Source organism: Monopterus albus, unplaced genomic scaffold (genome assembly GCF_001952655.1).
Source record: "Monopterus albus unplaced genomic scaffold, M_albus_1.0 scaffold56.1, whole genome shotgun sequence".
NCBI lineage: Eukaryota > Metazoa > Chordata > Actinopteri > Synbranchiformes > Synbranchidae > Monopterus > Monopterus albus.
The window spans coordinates 2091106-2111441 of NW_018127936.1; the positions used below are offsets into that span (position 1 = coordinate 2091106).

At 38.7% G+C, this 20336-nt stretch overlaps 4 protein-coding genes across 8 annotated transcripts; 2 read left to right on the top strand and 2 right to left on the bottom strand.

The window, feature by feature from the left end:
• Positions 1 to 37: 37 nt before the first annotated feature.
• On the top strand, positions 38 to 3511 carry gtf2h3 (general transcription factor IIH, polypeptide 3). The gene is made up of 13 exons (XM_020602482.1): positions 38 to 392; positions 524 to 603; positions 720 to 826; positions 1118 to 1260; positions 1377 to 1439; positions 1799 to 1828; positions 1931 to 1959; positions 2048 to 2122; positions 2220 to 2273; positions 2612 to 2680; positions 2820 to 2955; positions 3060 to 3096; positions 3192 to 3511. The coding sequence occupies exons 1-13, from the start codon at positions 383 to 385 to the stop codon at positions 3259 to 3261; spliced, it is 903 nt and encodes a 300-aa protein (XP_020458138.1). The 5' UTR covers positions 38 to 382; the 3' UTR covers positions 3262 to 3511.
• Positions 3512 to 3999: 488 nt separating this feature from the next.
• Positions 4000 to 6307, bottom strand: psmd9 (proteasome 26S subunit, non-ATPase 9). The gene is made up of 6 exons (XM_020602484.1): positions 6098 to 6307; positions 5911 to 6010; positions 5353 to 5564; positions 5170 to 5271; positions 4641 to 4729; positions 4000 to 4348 (listed from the first exon to the last, which is right to left on the bottom strand). The coding sequence occupies exons 1-6, from the start codon at positions 6221 to 6223 to the stop codon at positions 4321 to 4323; spliced, it is 657 nt and encodes a 218-aa protein (XP_020458140.1). The 5' UTR covers positions 6224 to 6307; the 3' UTR covers positions 4000 to 4320.
• A 1731-nt stretch (positions 6308 to 8038) lies between these two features.
• Positions 8039 to 12546, bottom strand: LOC109961590 (rab5 GDP/GTP exchange factor-like). 4 transcript variants are annotated; one of them, XM_020602522.1, is made up of 9 exons: positions 12445 to 12546; positions 11374 to 11560; positions 10869 to 10996; positions 10131 to 10282; positions 9952 to 10021; positions 9736 to 9871; positions 9548 to 9645; positions 8843 to 9099; positions 8039 to 8742 (listed from the first exon to the last, which is right to left on the bottom strand). In XM_020602522.1, the coding sequence occupies exons 2-9, from the start codon at positions 11529 to 11531 to the stop codon at positions 8326 to 8328; spliced, it is 1416 nt and encodes a 471-aa protein (XP_020458178.1). In that variant the 5' UTR covers positions 11532 to 11560; positions 12445 to 12546; the 3' UTR covers positions 8039 to 8325. The 4 variants fall into 4 exon arrangements, with proteins under 4 accessions (XP_020458178.1, XP_020458176.1, XP_020458179.1 ...); XM_020602520.1 differs by lacking the exon at positions 12445 to 12546 and adding an exon at positions 12202 to 12428; XM_020602523.1 differs by lacking the exon at positions 12445 to 12546 and adding an exon at positions 12187 to 12428.
• A 260-nt stretch (positions 12547 to 12806) lies between these two features.
• On the top strand, positions 12807 to 20336 carry cfap251 (cilia and flagella associated protein 251). 2 transcript variants are annotated; one of them, XM_020602518.1, is made up of 21 exons: positions 12807 to 13378; positions 13448 to 13620; positions 13753 to 13893; positions 14076 to 14185; positions 14276 to 14384; positions 15133 to 15213; positions 15312 to 15389; positions 15470 to 15511; positions 15642 to 15838; positions 15940 to 16116; positions 16224 to 16474; positions 16615 to 16766; positions 16985 to 17161; positions 17265 to 17449; positions 17547 to 17661; positions 18210 to 18373; positions 18471 to 18561; positions 19135 to 19278; positions 19377 to 19605; positions 19794 to 19889; positions 20007 to 20336. In XM_020602518.1, exons 1-21 carry the CDS (start codon positions 13363 to 13365, stop codon positions 20132 to 20134), a joined length of 2856 nt encoding a protein of 951 aa, XP_020458174.1. In that variant the 5' UTR covers positions 12807 to 13362; the 3' UTR covers positions 20135 to 20336. The 2 variants fall into 2 exon arrangements, with proteins under 2 accessions (XP_020458174.1, XP_020458173.1); XM_020602517.1 differs by having other exon boundaries at positions 12808 to 13620.

Genomic DNA, 20336 nt, shown 5'->3' on the forward strand with positions numbered 1-20336 from the left:
TTGGTGGCAGCAGTGCCCCATGTGGGCTTCATTCTGTTATAAAAAGTCGAAGAAGACAAACGTCGAAGGTCGGTCGCGTCCTGATGGCGTAGTAAATCGCCGATTTTGGTTAGAATAAAATAACACCTTATACTTTGAGATTATTATATTACAGTAATAGTAGATAGTGGCTGTTCTGGTCCACACTGTAGTCTAGAAGGTGACGGTAGCGCAATTAAAAATGTTTGTCAACCGCCATTGAACAACCGAAGAAGAAAAAAAAGCCTCACCGATTGAATGGCCATAAATGTCAGCTTTTACTAAATTATACATTGTCAGAATATCCATACTTTAAAGTTACGTTAAAGTGTAACATTTCAAATCAAAGACAGAAGCCAACGGGATGGCATCAGGTAAAGTTATGTTTTCCTCAGCATGACTGATACAGATCATTCAATTTACAGCGAGGGGAGCTTGTTGCTGTTAGCTTCCTTACTGAACAGAGCTGCGACATGTCGTTAAAATGTTCCCAAACTGTCTGCAGAGGATGAAGCTAATTTGTTGGTCATCGTCATTGATGTAAATCCCATATGGTGGGGGCAGCAGGCTCAACGTGAGCCACAGGTAACGTTAGCAGTTACTATCAACATAGATATTATTCAACATATAGCAACACCCCTGGGGTTTCCAAATGCTGGCTAAGTCTGAACAGCATCTGCTGCCCTCCTATGTCCGTCCAGTTTACCCTGTCGAAGTGTGTGGACGCAGTCCTGGTGATGGGGAACTCCTACATGGCCATGGCCAGGACAAACAAGCTGGCTGTCATTGCCAGCCACTGTCAGGACAGGTAACTAAATACTTTATTATAAGGCACTTATGTATTTGAATATATTAATATTGTTCTATTTTATACGTTTATATACGTACTCATAGGTGCATCAGTATTAACAACCTAAAATGTGACATGTAATCACCCATAGGACCTTTACCTGTAATGGAGTACTGGTACTTAAAATTCTGAGTACTACTTCTTCCACTACCCATTTTCCAGGATTAAAGTGTCAACTGTCTTCAAGAATTGAATGCCTTGCAGTTGTCATCACTTGAATGCTCAGCTCTCTCACTTACTTTATTTCAGTCACTTCTTGTATCCCAATAAGACCTGGAGAGCCGGGGACAGTGGTGGGGATGACGCACCCTCCAGCGGAGATGGAAAATATGAACTCCTGTCAGTTGCCAATAACCTTATTGCTGATGAGATCAGGAATGTTATGTCACAAAGTAAGTATAATGTCTTTGCAGTTAATATATCATGCCTTTAGCTTTATTATAATGTCATAATGATACTCTACTCTTTGTGACTCCTGAAAATTCTTGAGTGTCTTATGTGTTTACAGCTGAAGTGAGGGGGAATTCAACAGATACTTTGTTGGCTGGATCCCTTGCCAAAGCTCTCTGCTGTATCCTTTCAAGCAAATCTTCAAACAGTTTAACATGGTGTCACATATATTTTCATCTGTAAAGAAAAAAAGCATCCTGACCTGGATAAGTGATATACTGTTTATGACAACCTCACAGCATAACGTTTGCCTAAGGAGCATTACAACAGTGATAGAATGTATCAGTTATCCAGTTATTTTTTGGCCTTTAGAATTACGTACTGTCACTGCTGTTGTGTTGGAGGTGTTGTCATCAGTTGACCACTTTACTGGTCAAGTTTAAAGAAATGACTGCAGACTGATATTCATGTGTTTCTCTGTGTGAAGTAATGAGAGTGGCTGAATTGTTTTCCAAATTTCCTTAAACTGTTAATATTCAGATATTCACAGGGTCTCAAAAGAGCTGGAAGGTAATTATTTTTCAGTATTAAGCCTCATAGTGTTCTTTGTTAGATGCCATTTTTCTTTTTGGCACTTTTTTAATGTATGTTTTTTTTTGTTTGTTTGTTTAGTTGGACAGGAGATGAAATCAAGAATATTAGTAAGCCCCGACTGGCCTAATTTCATGAGTGCTTTTGGTTTAGTCGCCTAACCTTAGACTCAGCCTCTCTGTTCATTTTACTGACTAGGTGATAAAAGCAGCTGAGGACTGTGCCCTCCAGTACATGAACTTCATGAATGTGATTTTTGCTGCCCAGAAGCAGGTAAAATCTTACAACCGCTTTCCCACTTTTCCTAAATAGGTATATTTACTTCATTTATTTATAAAAGTAATTTTGTTTTTGCTGTATTTTAAAACAGAACATCCTGATAGACGCCTGTGTGTTGGACTCAGACTCAGGTCTCCTTCAGCAGGTATATTTTACTTTAAGACAATCACAGTATTGCAGTTTTACAGCACTACACCCTCGACAATATTGTGATATATAGTGCTGTCCCTGAGCTGAACCTAAAGTACACCAAACTACTTGCAGTATGTATGGAAATAATATGTAGACAACAATTCAAGTAAGATGAGAATCCATGTTGACAGGCTCTCACACCATTTTGTCTTCTTTGTTATTTTAAAATGTTGTAGTTTATTATCACTGGCTTAAGGCAGGCCCTGGGTGTGGTGATGCATGGTGCTGCCCTAACCTGTATACAGCCAAGTTTTTTGTTTTTTTTTTTACCTTAAGCTGTATAATTTTTAGGCGTGTGATATAACTGGAGGATTGTACCTCAAGATACCACACAAGGTTGCCCTGACACAATACCTTTTGGTGAGAGTGCAATACAGATTTCCACATTTCTGAGAATATTATCTAGTACACCTGTGCAGGCAGGGCCGGAGTGGCGGACCCACCTGTCTGTGGAAACGTCTGTCTGTGCTTTGTGCTGACGAGGGTGTTTTCTGAGCAGTGGGTGTTCCTGCCCGACACCGAGGAGCGTTCACAGCTGGTGCTGCCGCCGCCGGCACACGTGGACTACAGAGCTGCATGTTTCTGCCATCGTAATCTCATTGAGATTGGTTATGTCTGCTCAGTTTGTCTATCAAGTAAGTGTGATCGCAGTAGAAACTGTGTATACCTTTTTAATAGTGGTAAAACGCTGGACTTCAAGTATGTTTTTGTTGTGACCCTTTTGCTTGTCTTCTCAAAGTATTCTGCAACTTCAGCCCCATCTGCACAACTTGCGAGTGAGTCTTTTTGCAAATTATACAATATCTGGATGCAGAAATCATTCCATTCCAGCCTTACTTTGTTTGATGAAATATCTAAATTCTCTTTTTAGGACTGCCTTCAAAATCAAACTACCACAGATGGTTAAGCCCAAAAAGAAGAAACTCAAGCAAACTACATGATTTATTTTTTTCCATGTAATTTCACTAATATTGCCAGTTTAGTTTTTGTCATATTTAGATAAACCATTTTGTTTATTATAGATTCATAACAAGCTTTGGTGACATCCCAGAAATGCCTGTTGATGTGATTAGCTTGATGGTGGAGGCTGATACTTCACTGTTTTATTTAATTTTATTTTCTTGAATAATTTACTCAAGATGTAAATTATTGCTTTTTGGGGGAAAATTTAACTTTCTTCATTTTTGTGATGTACATTTTTTTTATAATAAAAAATTAAAGTCACATGAAATGTTTGTCAAATCACTTTTTTCCATTTTCATTTCAGTGTCAACTTAAATAGATGATCAGATTCTACAGCTCTTTTTACTCTTTCTAGGTGAATAAATCGTGATGTTGAGGTGGAAATATTTTGCTTAATGGGTCGTGTTGAGCTTTCAAAAGGTGTTAAACTGGAAATAATCTTAAACTTCACAAAGAAAGGTTTGCTTAACATTTGATGTCATCCTTTTCCTAAGAGTTTAAAATAAGCCTTTGTTGATGATAGTAGCAAAGAAAATTATGTTGTAGTCTCCAGTTATCGCTTTTCAAGGCCTGTTCATCACTTCAGATCTCTGCCAGACATTTATACAACTGTTTTGTTTGGGGTTTTTTTTTGCCACAGATATCCTCGATTCCTAGAGGAAATACCCTTAGTGCCATTTTTTTATAACAAAATTACCACCTAACTAAACTATATATTAATAAAATGTGCTAACTGCAGTGACATTTGGTGAATACTTTATTGTTCCTCTGAAGACAAATGCTCAACCTTTAATGCCAACAATCAATTGTTTGTTGTAGGATTCGAATCATAGTATGAAGTAGCAATGAACTCAGCATCTCTTGCCTGACTGAAACATTTTCCTGTATCCCATTCAGAAGCCTGCACTTGTATGAAGGACATTTTTCCAGTTTTGATTAAGATACTGAAAAACTGCATTATGTACAAATTCAGTATGAAACATCCAGAGTAATGTAAATGAAAGTGTTTCACAAAGATCGACACACTGTCGTGGTGATCATCGATGGATTGGAACAATGTTGCATCTGAAATCAAAAGACAGAACCATTTTATATATGCTAATACCAGCTGACGGCTATTTATATCATGAATCGCGCATCCTACGTGGGTGTGCTAATGAATATTTTACCAACATCAATACAGAGTAAAACATGTGTCTTGCACACAAAGAAAACACATTTACTCAGCTCACTACAAGTTTTTTGGCATCTTTGATCTCTTGGGCTTCACAGCCTTCTTTGCTATGTTGCCACTGTTAAACTCTCAATTGATAAATCTGTGCAAATTTGAACACAGGATTGTGACTATGGCACTCACCCCAGCAGACCTCTGCCTGACCATCGCTGTGGAGTCAGGCTCATGGGAGTTTTCTGGCCGTCCCGGATGACTGTGACTCGTAAGGGTTTCTGCACAAGGACATGAGTTCACACTCCAAATAATTAGCATGCTCACCAAAATGTTAACTAGAGTACCTGTCAATGACACTTAAGGCAGGCCATGTAAAAAAGAGAAAATAGCAAGACCTTTAATTCTGACCAATATAATTTTTTTTACTGTCTACGAATAATAAAATGTCACATTTGAAGTCACATTTCAAATTACATTTGGTTTGAGTTTCTCAAGTACAAGTGCCTTCATCATTTCAAGTGTCAGTTGTAAAAAGAAAATGTCAATTTTAGCTGCAATCTCTAAGATTTCATAACTCTTTCCGGGAGAAATCTGGTTAATATTTTTTGGTTTTTACACAATAAACTATCACAAAATTTACCACAACTCATTTAAAGTGACGAATGATGAAATAATATTTGATTTACTCCCAGATCAACGGATTAACTCCGTAACTTACCCCTTCACTGTGCTGGACCACAGTAGCGATGTTCTGGAGGTTCTGAAAGTTCTCACTGTTCACAGAGCCAAATTCAATGACTTCATCACCAACTCGGAGTCCCTTTAAAAAAAAAAACAGACACTATAATCACAGCAACATAATGCATGACGTATGGTGGTTTACATAGTTCACATAACTCACAGCTGCACAGGCAGGCGAGCCTTGTGTCACAGCTTCCACCCGTGCAAAGGGAGAAGGCAGAGTGACCTGTTGCTCCATCGCCTCATCCAGGGCTTCTGCCTCTTCCTGGGCTTCTGCCTCATCCTGTTCCCGCTTAGCTTTCTCTCGAGCATGGAGCTTGTGCAGGGCTTCTTCAATCTCCACCATGATGGCCTTATGATCGTTCTGCAGGCCTGAAAGACACAGTTGAGGCACTACCTTTAAATGACAGTATGAAAACATTTATTTATAAAAGAAGAAATGTACTGATATCTGATATAGAGCTGCAACAATGAGACAAACAAAAATTACAAATTTCTTCAGTATGAGAATTTGCTGCTGTTCTTCATTTTATATTATTGCAACTTGAATGTCTTTGGGTCTGGACTCTTTGATATTGTGAAAAGCATTTTTCATTGTTTTTCTCATATTTTACAGATCATACAAATAATCAAGAAAACATTCAGTATAACTGAAACTCAGACAGTTCAAGATACCCATGTCCCTGCTGTCACAGACAATAAACACGGTACTGCTTACATGAAATATTGTGTCGAGCTGTCCTGATTTGGTATAAATTAACATCTGCTCGGGGGTAGCCCTCTGCGTCAACCAAGGGGCCCGCAACTCCCACACCTTGCTATAAAGTAAAGAAATGCAGACATGTTTAGCCTTGGGTTAGCTTTGTGCTACGTGTGCCCAACTGATTACATCACTACCGACTTACGTCTTCTAACACATCGTAATAAGCTTTTATCTGTTCTTCAATTTCTTCTTTCTTTTTAACAAGGTTTTTAACATCATCCATTGTTACTTCCAAGTTTTCAGAATAGTTTTCCTCTGCCATCCTCATGGTTGTTTACTTCTGGTGTAATGTCGAACTCTTCTTCGTCTTTTCCTCGCAGGTTTGTGATAGCGCAGGCGCCTAGTGCCCCCAACTGGTCTAAGAAAAAAATAATTACGCACACAGATCAATCAATTACGTTTTAAGTGCTGTCCTGTAGACACCAGGCACTTAATAATTGATTGTCAAGCAAAGCAATGTTATATTTATGTTAATATCTGCTTTTACTTCTTATATTCATAGTTAAGCACATTATGAATATCTAATACAGCCAGAGCATGATATAAAAATGTAATATAATTAACTATATCTAGAATAATTTGTATGATATGGTTTTACATTTTTACAAAATTCAATTAAATTTTTAGAATTCTTATAAAGTGAAATCATATGCTCTTTCATTGGAGAACCAAAATATATGAATATACAATTGTTTTCATTTCAAAAGTGTAACCGCTTGATTCAAGCTGTCCTTTATTACTCAGACAATTCTTCACATACAATATATAAAACAAACTTTAAGTTCATGTATTATAATTGTGTGTGTTGCCTATTGCCATCAGTTTCAATAGTTTTTTTTAATGAATTTATGACCAAACATCTCTTCCATGACACATTAACCAACATTTACAAAAACAAAACAAAGAAAACTTCTCAAATAAAATTCAACAAACCTCTGTTCCAACCCCTACAATAAAATACTTCATCTCAAAATAAAATTCTCACACATTTACACTCAATTTTCATAATTTAAGAACAGAACCACATCACTTAAGCACTGGATTCAACAACTCATAGCTATTTTAGTATCTGGCTCTTATTTTACTTTGCAAAACAAGTACACAAAAAAATTACCTGTTGACAAAATGCTTCAGAAAAAAAACAGCTTAAAATGAATGACAACAAAGCACAATATTAAATCATAAGTCAACTTTAATATTGAATATAATCATAACATAAATCCCTTAAAATTCTTCAGAAACCTTTCAACAGTTGTGCAGTACCTTCTCCTCATTATGACAGGTGTTAGTGTTACAAAGTATTTTAAACTATTTATATCATTTTTGTGCAGACACTGAAGGCAACATTTAAAACAGTTACACAGCTATGAACATGACTCAACTAAAAATGCACCCCCTGACTTGTAGTGGTCTCTAAATGGTGTCTAATATTTTCTTCTGTACCCTTTTTTCCACAGCATTCTGCTTATAGGCACATTGGTATATTAGAAAAAAATCTATATTAAACAGGCACTCCTAAAGTGTTACAAGAAAACCCCAAGTGTGTATACCCTGAGTACTTGCATATTACTTTTGATCATTTCTGTTACTATAAATTGGAATGTATGTTATTAACTACCTTAATAAAAGTACAGATCATTTAACTACAGCTCTGTGATAGCTACATAATGTAAGAAGCTTCCTTCACAAAGTTTTCCTTCATGTTCCACCAGCTTATAAATCCAAGCTTTTAGCAAATGGAACTTGTGCAAAATCGGAACTGACAGTTTATAAGGTACAACGGACTAATGCAGTCATGAATTAAGCCTACCTTCAAGAAGGAGACCACACTCTTTTTAAGTGAAACTAACTTATAAAGGTGTTAATTCAACTGTACAATCAATTTGGAAAATGTCATCTGTGGGACTGCTGAATTGTATTGTGTTATACTGAGTGGTGTTTCTATTACTGTCCACCCCCGATCCATATCAGTAAGGCTAGGCTAACAGAACAGAAACTCCTCTCTGTATAATGCAATACAGTTCAGCATTTATACTGAGTGGTGTTTTTATTACTGTCCACCCCCGATCCATATCATGGTGTTTCTATTACTGTCCACCCCCGATCCATATCAGTAAGGCTAGGCTAACAGAACAGAAACTCCTCTCTGTATAATGCAATACAGTTCAGCAGTAGCACAAACTACAGCCTCCAAAATGACCACGGGCAGGATTTCTTATAGGACTGTATTAGATGGCACTAATTTTAGCTTGGTGTAGCAAATAAACTGCAAACTAAATGTAAACCTGTGCTTCTTTTTGCAACTTGCATAAGTTAGTGATGATGATTAAAAATAGTCAAGTACCAGATTAGGTGTTTTTATGAGTATAGCTAACAGTCTGTATCTTGTGGACCTACATGTTGACCTGTTAGCACCAGAACAGACTGGTCTTTGTCATCCCCTTGTGGTGATGCATCATGAGATGAGGCTGAATAAGCCTGTGACAGCTCAGCCTGAGTGGCTATCTCCTTCTGTACCAGAGAAAACTGTGCTGTTGCCTCATCCACTTGTGACTGAACAGCTTGCACCCACTTTTGTAGCTGCGTGTTGAGAGTATCCATCCCTTGGTCCAGCTTCTCTTGTCTGCCTTTTAGCTCTTCTAACAGTTGTTGTGTGTCACTGGCAACCTGTGACCTCTTGTTTCCTATAGAGGGAGCACGCTGACGCAACATGTAGCTCTCAAACTCTTCTGGACTGAGGTTGAGTGCTCGTCCATCCAGCTTTTCAATGAAGGCCACAGCACAAGACTGAAACAGGGAAGACAAGCACAAGCATGAGTGATCAGCGAACCTTGTTACAAAGCACTGTGTTATCTGTAATGGAGGAGTGACTCTACATTCAACTTACCAAATTTGTGAAATAGTAGCCACTCTCTCCAGCCATCAGACTGTGAGGGAGACCAAACCGAATCACATACTGCATATTGGAGTGTAAGCGCGGTGGATTTGCCTTCAGCACCACATAAATCAGGCCCGACAGGAAATCATCAGCGTTAGCGGGCTCGCTGTTTGAGGCGGAGAGCCCTTCAAACACATGCTGACTGCATTTGAACACACATGCAAGTTTGTCTTGAGGTGCACGTTTGGCATCCATTTCAATTATGGCTGTTAGAAAAATACACAAGACAGGACAAAATGGTAAAGACTAGCATTTTAGACCTTGTAATGAGGTTTACAGCATGTGTACAACTTACCACTGTCTGTCATGAGTTTAAATGAATTATTCAGCATTATGGAGAATGCATTTCTTTGCTTTCTGGTTGAGAGTTAGGTAAGAAGATCAATACCACTACCTCTTCTGTCGGTTATATGTATATACTGTTACAGCTAGCAGCCTGTTAGCTTAACATGAAGATAGGAAATGGCTAGCCTTGTTCTGTCTAAAGAAAATCTGCCTAAACCTCATTAATTGCAACGAACAACAAGGCACCTTTTTGCAGTTTGCTATGTGAGAGAGGTATCAGTCTTGTTATCCAACTCCCTGCCAGAATGCAAATAAGAATATTTCCCAAAATGTATTACTACTCCTCTCAATAGTGAAGTTGTGAATCACCTGTTATAGCAGGCAAGAAGGGGTCACTTGTAACAGCTAACTTCTTATTACCAGGAATAGGTACACACAGCATCTGTGGAGTAACCCAGTTTAAGGAGCTGCAAAGTAAAGAGAGTAGTGTCAAACAATCTTGATATGTTAGAGGCTTTCATCAAACACAACACAAGACACTTGCATATAAGGGTTACCGTATCCTTTTCTGGAGAACCAGGTCCTTCTGTTCATCATCACAGCTGTCATGGCAGAAAACCCATTTGTGCAGCCGTGTCATTATTAACTTTTCTACATGTTCCATTATCTGAGCAACCTGTGCCTCAGAAAAGCCTGAAAACAAAAATAGCTTTTAATATTCTTATGTGTTCAGAATGAACACCCCAGGAAGTGCTGAAATGATCTGCACTTACTACTAAAATGTCCAGCAAAAGACTGGTAGAAATCTTGCACAAGATCTGACTGCTTCTGGACTGGCAGGTCCTGTAAAGATGATAACCTGTGAGCGAAAGAGCTCTGACATATATCAAAGAAAAATCATGACTAATAATAACAATAAAGTGTAGTGTTAAACTTTTAAACATATAATTACATGGTAAGCCTCCATTGTCTTAAGAAAAGCTGAACACTGGGAATGCAAGCGTTGGGAGGGAGGGCTCCGAAGTATCTTTAGGAAACCAGTGAAGTCCCCAGGCTCAAGGCTCTGGTAGGCTTTTAATGCATTCATATGGCTTTCAGAAGACTCTGGATGGATAAAAAGCAGACCTTCCAGAAAAATGGTTTTGTTGTCATCATACAACTGCAACTAAAAATCATGGACTGAAGAGGTGGCGGATGTTTTGTGTTGAATATTTGTCTCATGAAGCAGGATTGCTGAATTAGCTGCTTTACCAACCTCATGCTTCATGAGACAGGCCTCAGGCCAGCCGTAAAGCAACAATTTAATTATAGGTGGCAAATACAGACCAAAGATTTCCTTACCTCAAAATTTTTGCTTTGATTTCAATAAGAAGAATCTTGGGACACATAATTAGCAGCAATGTGCATCTCAAGCTGTGAATTGGCTGCACTTTTCAATTCTGCTTTTGTTTTTCTTGTTTTTCTAGTTACTAGCTCTCTTTGGTGTGTTTTGCTTAAGGCTTTACATCATTTTGTTGCCTTTGCTCACAACCTTTTTTAAGCAATATAGGTGGTGTGTAAACCAAAAATGTTAACACCACTGCTAGTGCGAGTTTCACCCTATGGCAACACAACCAAACCATCTGCACACATTTTTTAATTCAATGGAACTGATGCACAAAACTATAGTACACAAAGGTAACAGGGCTACCTTGACGTTTTGGAGGCGATGGGCTACCCCAGAAGAGTCTCCTCATTGTGGTAATTCGACGGCCTTTCTCAGTATTTTTCTTCTCCTCAAATTTGTAGAAGGTGGGAGGAGTTCCTTCGTTACTTGGCCTACAAGGAATGACAACATCAGACACCCCAACCTAAACCTAGTTTTAAAAGCACTTAAGCTGCCTCAAGCCAACAGAAAACATTTTAGAAGACAGTTATATTGACAAAGCACTTATACTCAAGTTATTACTAGGTACTTTATATGTGTTAGCAATTAAGTTACCCTTACATATTCAGTATTAAATTAATAAATTACAGATTTTATAGTTATTTTAGTCATTTTCTCATGAATATGTATAAACAACATGCATAACAGTGTCCTCCAACATCTTTTCAAGTAATCATCAACGTGGTAACTATGAAGTTTGTTTCATGTGGTGCTTAAAAACTGACAAAATTGTCAGGCTGATTGCTCTACTGAGTGTGCATGTTTTTGCCTTGTGTCTTCTCTCTGTGCTTCAGCTGGACGTGCTTTCTCTCTCCAGCACTTGGAGCAGAAGCCTTGCCAAGCAGGGTTTCCATAATAGCCACAGGAGTTCTTGCAGAGCAGCTCCTCCTGAGAAACTCTGATTCCTCTTTGTTTATCCGTCCACATTGTAAAGCTCTCTCAAATACTAATTTGACCTGTTGAGAAAAACATTAATATTGCAACAAAAAAAGTTTGTTAATATTCTCTGGTGTATAATATCATTTCTTGGAGAAGCACAACCTTTAAAAGACACCCAGTTTCTTCAGTGTTTGTGGCTGCAGAGGTTTAAATGTCACAAGCTTGGTGTTCACTACACTATTACATCCTGGTTCATCCTGCTCCGGCACATACATGAGTAGCTATGTACTACATATATGAGAGCCACAGAGCTGGGGCTATCATTAGCTGAACAAACAAAACTGAGCTTATGAGAGTTGAGTGTTGGCTAACGTTACTAGCTAACAGATTTAGGAGCTCGACAACAGCTGACAGTCAGCTGAGGGGACTGGAGATAAGAACCGCCGGCTAACGTAGGCTAATGTCAAGTGATTAAAGTTGACAACCTACTTCAGTTAAATATATAAACCAATTCGTCCTGTCTCGAAGTTATAAAGAAAACATCCAGAAGTTTACGTTCTCAAATATTTAAACATCTCCTCACCTGTCAGCTAGTGAAATTATTAGCTTCTTCCTTATCTTTTTTCAGGTCACAAACTCCTCATAATTCGAACAATGACAATGTCAATCATTCAAAACACGGTCAAAATGATCACATATGTACCGAAAATGCACGAACCAATTAAAACAGCAGCGCCGAGATATGTCCAGACAACTTCAACAAATATACATTCCACCAGCCCTGGGTTTCTCTATTTCAAGTGTGTGGAACCGGAAAAGTTGTGCTGTGGAACTCCAAAAGTTAGCGTTAAATCATGATTTAAATCGATGTTGTTTCGACACTGTATACTTTTTTCAAAATAAAAGTACAAAGGCAAGGCATAGCGATTCCCGCTTCAAAACGCCGTAATAACGTGCCCACCTCAAGACGCCCGAAGAATCTTCATGTTCGTTTCGACCAGAGCCTCCAAAACCTTGTTATCACAACGAGTGTCCCCATTTGTGCTTCACTTGAAATTGTAATTTGAATATCTCAACAGGAAGTGTTTGTATGCTTATTATAAGTCCAACTTGACGCTCTTGAATACGCTAACACTGGAAAAGCGCCAACATTGCCTTCTAGTGGTCACAATGCGTAACCACTAGAAGTTATAAAAGTCTCAATCCAAATGTTTTTTAACTGGAAGAATTAACTATCTAGGAACGCTTAACATTGCACATAAACTCTTAAAGACTTGTGTCACATATTGCCACAAGCCAAGCTAAGACAGTCAAGCATTAGAGATAGTGGGGCTTTTCCACACTGCCTTCAAGTGAGGAATTGCTGCAAGACATTAAATTTGCCAATTTGCTTTAATGGAAACATGACAAGTGGTCTTTTGCAAAGTAACCATTAACTATGCAACTATCTTATTAAATCGATGCTCAATTGTCATTTTAAATTGATAGGCTTGACCGGATCGTCGGTTGTTTTAAAGCGCTTCACTAGGTTTTCCCTGTCAGCAGTAACTAGGCAACGAGACGCTCTCTTGTAAGTTAACGTGAGATTTTGTGTTTTTCCATACAATAGACCAGTTCAGTTAAGTGCACAGTTCTCAGATATACCGTCGTAGACCGTTCACTGAAGGTTAATTTTACAAGAGCTGCAACACGTGTTAATGTAAATTTGTTGTTTTTCGTTGCCTAAATGTTACGCTTTGGCAAGTTAGTTTAATGTGAACTAGCGCTAGCTTTAGCGTTAGCAGTTACTTAGTGGCCTCAACCGCGCAGGACAAGGGGGAACGCTGTAGAAAATAAGTGGGATTGATAGTCCGAAACGTGAAGTGTGTGGTAAGACATCATGTCAGATGCTGAAGGTAAGGAACATGAGCATTCGACAAGCTATAAAGTGGGAGAGAAACAAGTGCAGGACAATCAACCAGCAGGTGATGATATGGAGAAGCCGAAGAGCAGTGAAGAAACAGAGGAGGGTGCAGGAGTCAGAAGAGGGGAAACTGAGACTGACACACTCAAGATGAATGGGCAGTCTCAAGTCTACACTGCAACCAGAGACACACTTTTCCCAAAGAAGATAACTCATACTAGAACACATGCTTTGGTATGTCTTATTTGAATGTTTATTTTGCATAAAATGAGTATTGTTTGTTCATTGACCTTCTATACCATTTTCTAAGATAAAAAAGATATTTCACTGGCTCTTAATAATACTGCAAACGTGCTCTTCACCTAGTCACTAGAAAGGGTATTTGGGATGAATCCTGCTCTTCCTGTCTTCAGTCTGCAAGACCACGATCAGCTTGTGGTCCTTTATGCTGCAGCTCATGTTGGGATCATATACAATCACACCTCAAACTGCCAGCACATACTACAGGTAAAAATGATAATTTACCTTTTGATATCTTGAGGAATATGTCATAAAAGGGAATGTGAGAGTGTGCTTTAGATTCAATTAGTGCTATGAGTAAGCTGGGTAGCTAGGATGACAGTAGTAACATGCTAGTTATAGAGCCGATTTTAAAAAAACTTACTGTGTATACGCATTAATGTTCTCAGGGTCACTGCAGTCCCATTTCATGTATGTGCGTGAGTGAAGACAGACGTTGGATTGCAACAGCAGACAAGGGAATGAACTGTACCGTGATGATATGGGACTCCTACTCTGGGTAGTAACTCTTGACTCTACATGTATCAAGGCATTTTTTTATGTATGTACCTTTGTCCTTGATGGTAATGAGTTTACCATAACAATCCAGTATTCCTGTGCATACATTCTTCAACTGCCATCCTGAGGGAGGTGTCATTGCAATGGCATTTTCAGGAGACGCAAGACATCTGGTAACTCTTGGAGCTGAACAAATTCAAGTGAGTATAACATCATGGTTGGAATGAACAGATTCAATTAAACATAAAAATCCAGACTGTAAACAGTGTTATTTAGCTTGTGAAATGCATACTCTATGAGAAATACAAATTTATTTAAAGTTGAACATTCTGGTCTTTTGGCTTATGATGAAAAAGATGAACAAGAAACTAACATCTACAGCAGGGGTATTCAACAAATTCTGACACAGGGACCCACCATTCTGACTAAGAAGTAACCTCAGGACCACTGTTGTGGGGTGGATAGACCAGATAGGCACAAATTTAATCCTGAAAGTCACCTGGGCTTGCTAAATGTTATATATTTGCATGGAATTGATTATTCACAAGCACCAAAAGTCCTACACTGAAACTACAATGGCTTTATGGACCACTTTTTGAAAATGCATGATCTACAGGGCTCGCTCTAATTTTGAAAGAGTTCTAAAGAGGGTCTCTTGATGCCATTGTAATGTAAAATATTAATCCGTATATTTAGCCTATTAGGATGTCATATCATGATTGCGATGTGTTTTTAAGGATTTATGTTAAAAATGATAAAGTATGTAACTTTTTATCAACATTTCAATAAGAACAACCTTTCTAAATTCATCCAATTTAACAGAACACAAAAGAAGGTGGGTGATTACTGTTACATACTTGATTTGATAGCATGAAAGAGTAAATATCTGTCTAGAATAAGCTTTATATCAATTAACAACCCATTAACCATACAATGATGTTTTCACAGTGTGTGTGTATTTGGGATTGGACAAATGAAACAGAAAAGCCTTTGTGGTTTACTGACATCGACCCTAAACATGGTTTTCAAGTAAGTTTATTCTTCTTTTAACACTTCAATATTACCTTACTTAATAGATATATATAGCATACAAAGATAAAATATTAAAATGCTGACTTGCTTTTCAGAAGTACATCATTTTTAATCCAAATGATAGTACTCAGCTGCTCAGCAGCAGTGAAAAACAGGTGTTATTATACAGGAGGGTAAGTCCAGCTGTTGTTCTTTACTGAAATACAGCTGATATGTGTGTGTTTATTGTATTAATTAGCTGGTCTTTTCTTAGGTGCAGGGAAATCTGCAATACATTGCCCTAAAGCATAAGAAGGTAAAGATAATGAGTATTGAATTGTCAGAGTTTGTTGTGTCTTTCATGCCAGTGAATATTTTGATGATTATTTAACACAGTTTTTATCTGTTCACCGCTGTGGTTCTGTGATGCTGCTGTATTTCCTTAGACTTCTCATGATCCTTCTCAAGCTCTCAACATAACTGGTGGGCCTGTGTTTCACTGGAGAGAGCCTCGGGTACTGACAGCCTCTGCACCAGGCAAACTTGTGGTATGGAATTTGATGGACCAATGCCTGCCCGTCGAGAGAGTCAGGCACGTTTACCTCCAGAAAGAGCCGATCACTGTTCTCACTGTAACTGACAGGTAATCAGAGCCAGAGAGATTCATCATTGTTGCCTTTTAAATGTTGCTTGTATTTACTGATCTCTAATCTCTTTATGTTTGTGTGCCATATGTTGTCACAGCTGCCTTGTAACTGGTGACACTCAAGGCCATATCAAGCTTTATGATGAAAACTACACGCTTCTCACTTCCTACTGTGACTTAAATCTGGATACTATTGCTGCCATTTCCTTTTCCAAAGAATATAGAGAGGGATATCTGGAGGACTGCACCACAGAGGCCAAACCATTACTTATCAGGTACAAGAAATAAAATCTGTTATGTCCTCAGTCTAAACAGTTTTGTGCAGCAAAATAAACCCAGATAATAATCTGTTTTAGCCAAGTTGATCATTCTTTTTCTATAGGAACTTTGTTGTGTCCACTGTGAGTTCCATAGTGGTGCATGTGAATACACAGAATGGCATCCCTCAGACTCTGTTGCATGAGAACTGTGACCCTCTACATGCAGTGGCCTGCCACCCTAAACAGTCAGCTGTGGCCATTGGAAATCAAAGGGGCAATTTAAAACTGTGGGACTATAACAAGAATGTGATCATCTGCAGCAGGGTCTTCAAAACACAGAAACAGATTCAGTGTATCACTTTTGACCCTCAAGGTGAGCCAATATTCTAACAACTGTCTTTGCAACAAACAAATGATGTCACATATGACAAGTGTTTTCCAGTTGCTGCATGAATTTGGAATTTGCTGTTACATTCTGCAGCGTAATGAGCTGCCTTTTTTGCCTCGGAACAGGATCATACCTGGCAGTTGGCTTTGGCAGTGGAGCTGTTCATATCCTGAATCCCTGCACTTTGCAAAGTGATCCAGAGGAGTGTTTCCATTACACTAAAGATAGCATCCATCACATCACTTTCTCCTTAAACTCAAAGTATCTTGCCACTGCGGTGAGCATGTCCTTTCTTATTAGGAAGTGTATATCTGAACTGTGTAAGTTGCAAGAGTGTTTCTGGACAGAAATTTGTGATATAATGTGTTCTAATTGTTTAAGATGCGTTGATGAAGTAATTGGGTTTGTAGATATGGATTATGGATTGCAAATCTAAACTTATATCTTAAAGAATGACATTGTGGCATGTACATTTGGTTTTTTGTTCACTGTTAGGATGCTGGAAAAGCAGTGACAGTGTTCCATTTGCAGACTAATAAAGACTCTTTGCCTCGCTGGATGTATCTGGGCAGATACCACTCCCACTACAAACCCATTAAAGACCTTCTTTTTGGGATTGACCTGGACAGCACCCAGCCCAGACTGCTCTCTCTGGGAATGGACCGCCGACTGGTTAGTTTGCTTTGACAAAGTTGCACGACTCTCAACTAGTGTGATGTTTTGTCATGTTGTTTTTTTTATGCCAAATGGGTGCATATGTGGAATTGACTAATAGGTGGAGTATGACCTGGAAAACAGTAACGTGAACCACCTCCTCCTCTTACGCTCGGAGCGCATTGAGCAAAGTGCTGTGCCGACATGCATGACTTGGTACCCTACTGTCACGCCAGAGCAGTTCTTTCTCATTGCCTCAGACCAATACAAGATGAAGCTTTTCAACAGCACAACCAAGATGTGCAGGTCTGTGAAATAGTGTGGCAAGATGAGATTTTCTGTTTCTGACTGTTGTCACTGCAAATTAATGGAAAACATGATTACATATGTTCTACAAAAACAGAAAGACTCTACTTGGTCCAGCATATGGCTCTCCCGTTAAGAAAATAGTGGTACTTCCCATGCCTAAAGAACCTGAGACAAACTCATATTACCTGGCGTTCATCACAGAGGACAAGGTCAGTGCTGGAATTTCTTTGTAGTATTTTAAGTAATCTGGTTGGTTTTGTTTGTGGTATTCTATTAAACAACTTGTGGTATAAAATCAAAACATCTGTATCTAAGATATCTAATTTGTTTCTCTTAAAAAAATAAACCACTTGCATTTGTCATTTATTTGGTTTATTAACATACTCATCCTGTCATTGTTAATAAAGGATCCTCAATCCTTTTTATTGGTTGAGTGTATGGTCACTATCACAAACACTTTGTTTACATGTTTATCTCAACAGTTTCCTGCAGCGTTTTTCTCTTTTTTTAACTAATTTATTGATCTGTTGCCTGTTGTCACAGTGTTCAGTTGAGAAAAGTTAGGCAGATATACAGTATTTATAAGGAACATTTGAAGTTAAAATGGATATAACAACATCCTCCTGTCGTGAGACTTGCCCTTGGGCTTCTGAACCATATTTAAATTTAGTCTTGTTTTGAGCTGAGCACTGTTTTGGTCAAAACACAGTGATTCACATTACTGATAATACCACTAAGAGAGTTGCATTTCCTCTAGGTGGGGCTCCAGATATTGCCACTGGATGGCAACCCTTACAAGTCCAATGCTTTGATCTGCCATCCAACAGGGGTGTCTGCTTTTTCTTGCTCCTACGACGGCCGATATATTTTTACTGCGGGAGGATCTGACTGCACTGTCTTGTCCTGGGAGATAAGCATAAAGTAAGTTTTAATAGTAGCAACCTGTGAGCAAGATGAAATGCTTAAGTAGTGATTTTGTGTTTGATGAAATTGGCCCTCCCTCTTGTTGTGAATGCAGTGCGCTGGAGGCAGCAGCTGCTCTGGGAGGAAAAGGCCTGGAACCCTTTTACACTCTTTTAAAGGGAGGGAGAGATGGGAAGTTCTACAGGGTGAGTTAAACATTTTCCTAGCTCCATACGGCTGCTGGTAGGCCATGTTTTCTGCCTGCATATGCAGTACCACTGAATTGATATTCCAGCAATTTTGATTTATTTCCCTTTTAAAGCAGTTTACCTTAATGGTCAGGATAACAGATTTGGCTTTGACATATGCATTTTGTTCTAATTTTACATAGGTTTGCTTAGTTTATTTTTGTGGCCATATTTTGCAAGTTTTTACTGTTTAGCAGTATCACGTCACAGAAATGTTAAACACTATAGAGAACTGAAAAAAAAATAGGTGGTTGACCTATTGAGCACTGGATGCTTTTGTGGGAATGTGTAATGTTCAATATACAAATTTTGTCTACCTGCTACTGGAGATCATTAATTATATCCATACATACTGTATATAGTATAGCATTTATATAGTTTTTTTCTGGATTAAACTGTACAAGGCGATAAGATGAAGATCTTATCTTTTACTTGAAAGTGCATTTCTCCTCTAGCTCTGCCTGTTAGACAGTCATTTGTGATATAGTTTTAACCATACATTCTCAGTTTTCTTAGCTTTTCTGCTTTTAGGAGATGGAGGATTTTTTCTATTATTGCCAAATCCGTCAGCAAGGCACTGAGTCAATGGAGAAACGTCAAGTGTCCACCAGAATTCTCCTGTCAAACATTCCCTCTCTAATGAGAGCACTGGCCTACTTTCCAACTGAGCAAGAGGTACAATCAGTGTAATTTTATCTGAGAACAAAAACATTGAAAAAAGCGGTTTTAAACCTCAGAACTGTATCTATAGAGAGTTTTATTATTTTCTCCAGATAGAAGATATGCAAAACGAGGTCAAGTTCAGCAAGTATGCCGAAACAGGAAAATATGTGACCGACATCGACCTGGAGGAATTTATCAAGCTGTATGTCAATCACCGGCCAGCCTTCGACATGTCTAGAGATGAGCTTGTCCAAGCATTTCATGTCCTTGGAAACAATGACAGTACAGGACAGCCTGTTCTGCAGAGAAATGAGCTCCTAGAGCTTCTACAGGCTCGAGGTACGCTGCAGGATACTTAGTCTGAAAAGGAAAATAAAGGAAAAGTGACTGATCTGTCTGTATTCAGCTCATCACATCACTGAAAAAAATCTTGATTCTCTGTTCCATTTTTTACATACAAAGCTTATGTTTCATTTCAGTGTAGCACAAAGTCCAGTATACTGTATGCATATTTGTAACGTTGACAGGAGAACACATGACAGAGGAGGAGGTAGCAGACTGTTTTGCTACACTGTTAGGCCTCAATGAAGAGAAGGAAGAAGTAGGAGGAGGCGAAAGAGGAGGTGAATGTCCTGAGCATGACATTTATAAGTCTGACAGCATGTGAAAGAAAGACTCAAAAACCTTAAGAATTCCTGTAACAGCTGAAAGTATTATCACATTTTGATGTTTGTGTCCAGGCAGAGATCCAGAATATTCACTGGAGGGTGCGATCCTAGATGAGATATCTATGGAGACATTTACAGACCACATCCTGGGCTTCCCACCCTCAGCAGAGCAGAGTGGCAGGTCTTCCCCTCCAAAGTGATGAGAGCACCAGACTGTCTGCTAGGACAAGCTGAGCTGATGATGACCCTCAGACTCTCTGGTGATTTTTTTTTTTGTTTTTGCCTAGGGCGGTGTGGACATGGAACAGCTCATTCATGAATGTCACGCTAGCATTAGTGAGTCAGTGAGATGTACATTGTTTCTGCATGTAACAGCAGTAGTTTGATGAATAAAGGTATTGC

What these genes read in the sequence shown, in the direction of transcription:
- gtf2h3 (XM_020602482.1), top strand. An exon ending in TTTTTGCTGCCCAGAAGCAG is followed by an intron (nt 2,123 to 2,219) that starts GTAAAATCTTAC and finishes ATTTTAAAACAG; the next exon opens with AACATCCTGATAGACGCCTG. An exon ending in CTGCTCAGTTTGTCTATCAA is followed by an intron (nt 2,956 to 3,059) that starts GTAAGTGTGATC and finishes GTCTTCTCAAAG; the next exon opens with TATTCTGCAACTTCAGCCCC.
- cfap251 (XM_020602517.1), top strand. Translation starts at nt 13,363, where the DNA reads ATGTCAGATGCTGAAGGTAAGGAACATGAGCATTCGACAAGCTATAAA. An exon ending in TGGGAATGGACCGCCGACTG is followed by an intron (nt 17,162 to 17,264) that starts GTTAGTTTGCTT and finishes ATTGACTAATAG; the next exon opens with GTGGAGTATGACCTGGAAAA. An exon ending in AGAGCTTCTACAGGCTCGAG is followed by an intron (nt 19,606 to 19,793) that starts GTACGCTGCAGG and finishes TAACGTTGACAG; the next exon opens with GAGAACACATGACAGAGGAG.
- LOC109961590 (XM_020602522.1), bottom strand. Translation starts at nt 11,531, where the DNA reads ATGTGGACGGATAAACAAAGAGGAATCAGAGTTTCTCAGGAGGAGCTG. An exon ending in GCACAGAGAGAAGACACAAG is followed by an intron (nt 10,997 to 11,373) that starts GCAAAAACATGC and finishes CATTCCTTGTAG; the next exon opens with GCCAAGTAACGAAGGAACTC. An exon ending in ATCGCCTCCAAAACGTCAAG is followed by an intron (nt 10,283 to 10,868) that starts GTAGCCCTGTTA and finishes TTATCCATCCAG; the next exon opens with AGTCTTCTGAAAGCCATATG.
- psmd9 (XM_020602484.1), bottom strand. Translation starts at nt 6,223, where the DNA reads ATGAGGATGGCAGAGGAAAACTATTCTGAAAACTTGGAAGTAACAATG. An exon ending in AGCTCGACACAATATTTCAT is followed by an intron (nt 5,565 to 5,910) that starts GTAAGCAGTACC and finishes TGTGTCTTTCAG; the next exon opens with GCCTGCAGAACGATCATAAG. An exon ending in TCAGGCAGAGGTCTGCTGGG is followed by an intron (nt 4,349 to 4,640) that starts GTGAGTGCCATA and finishes TTTTGATTTCAG; the next exon opens with ATGCAACATTGTTCCAATCC.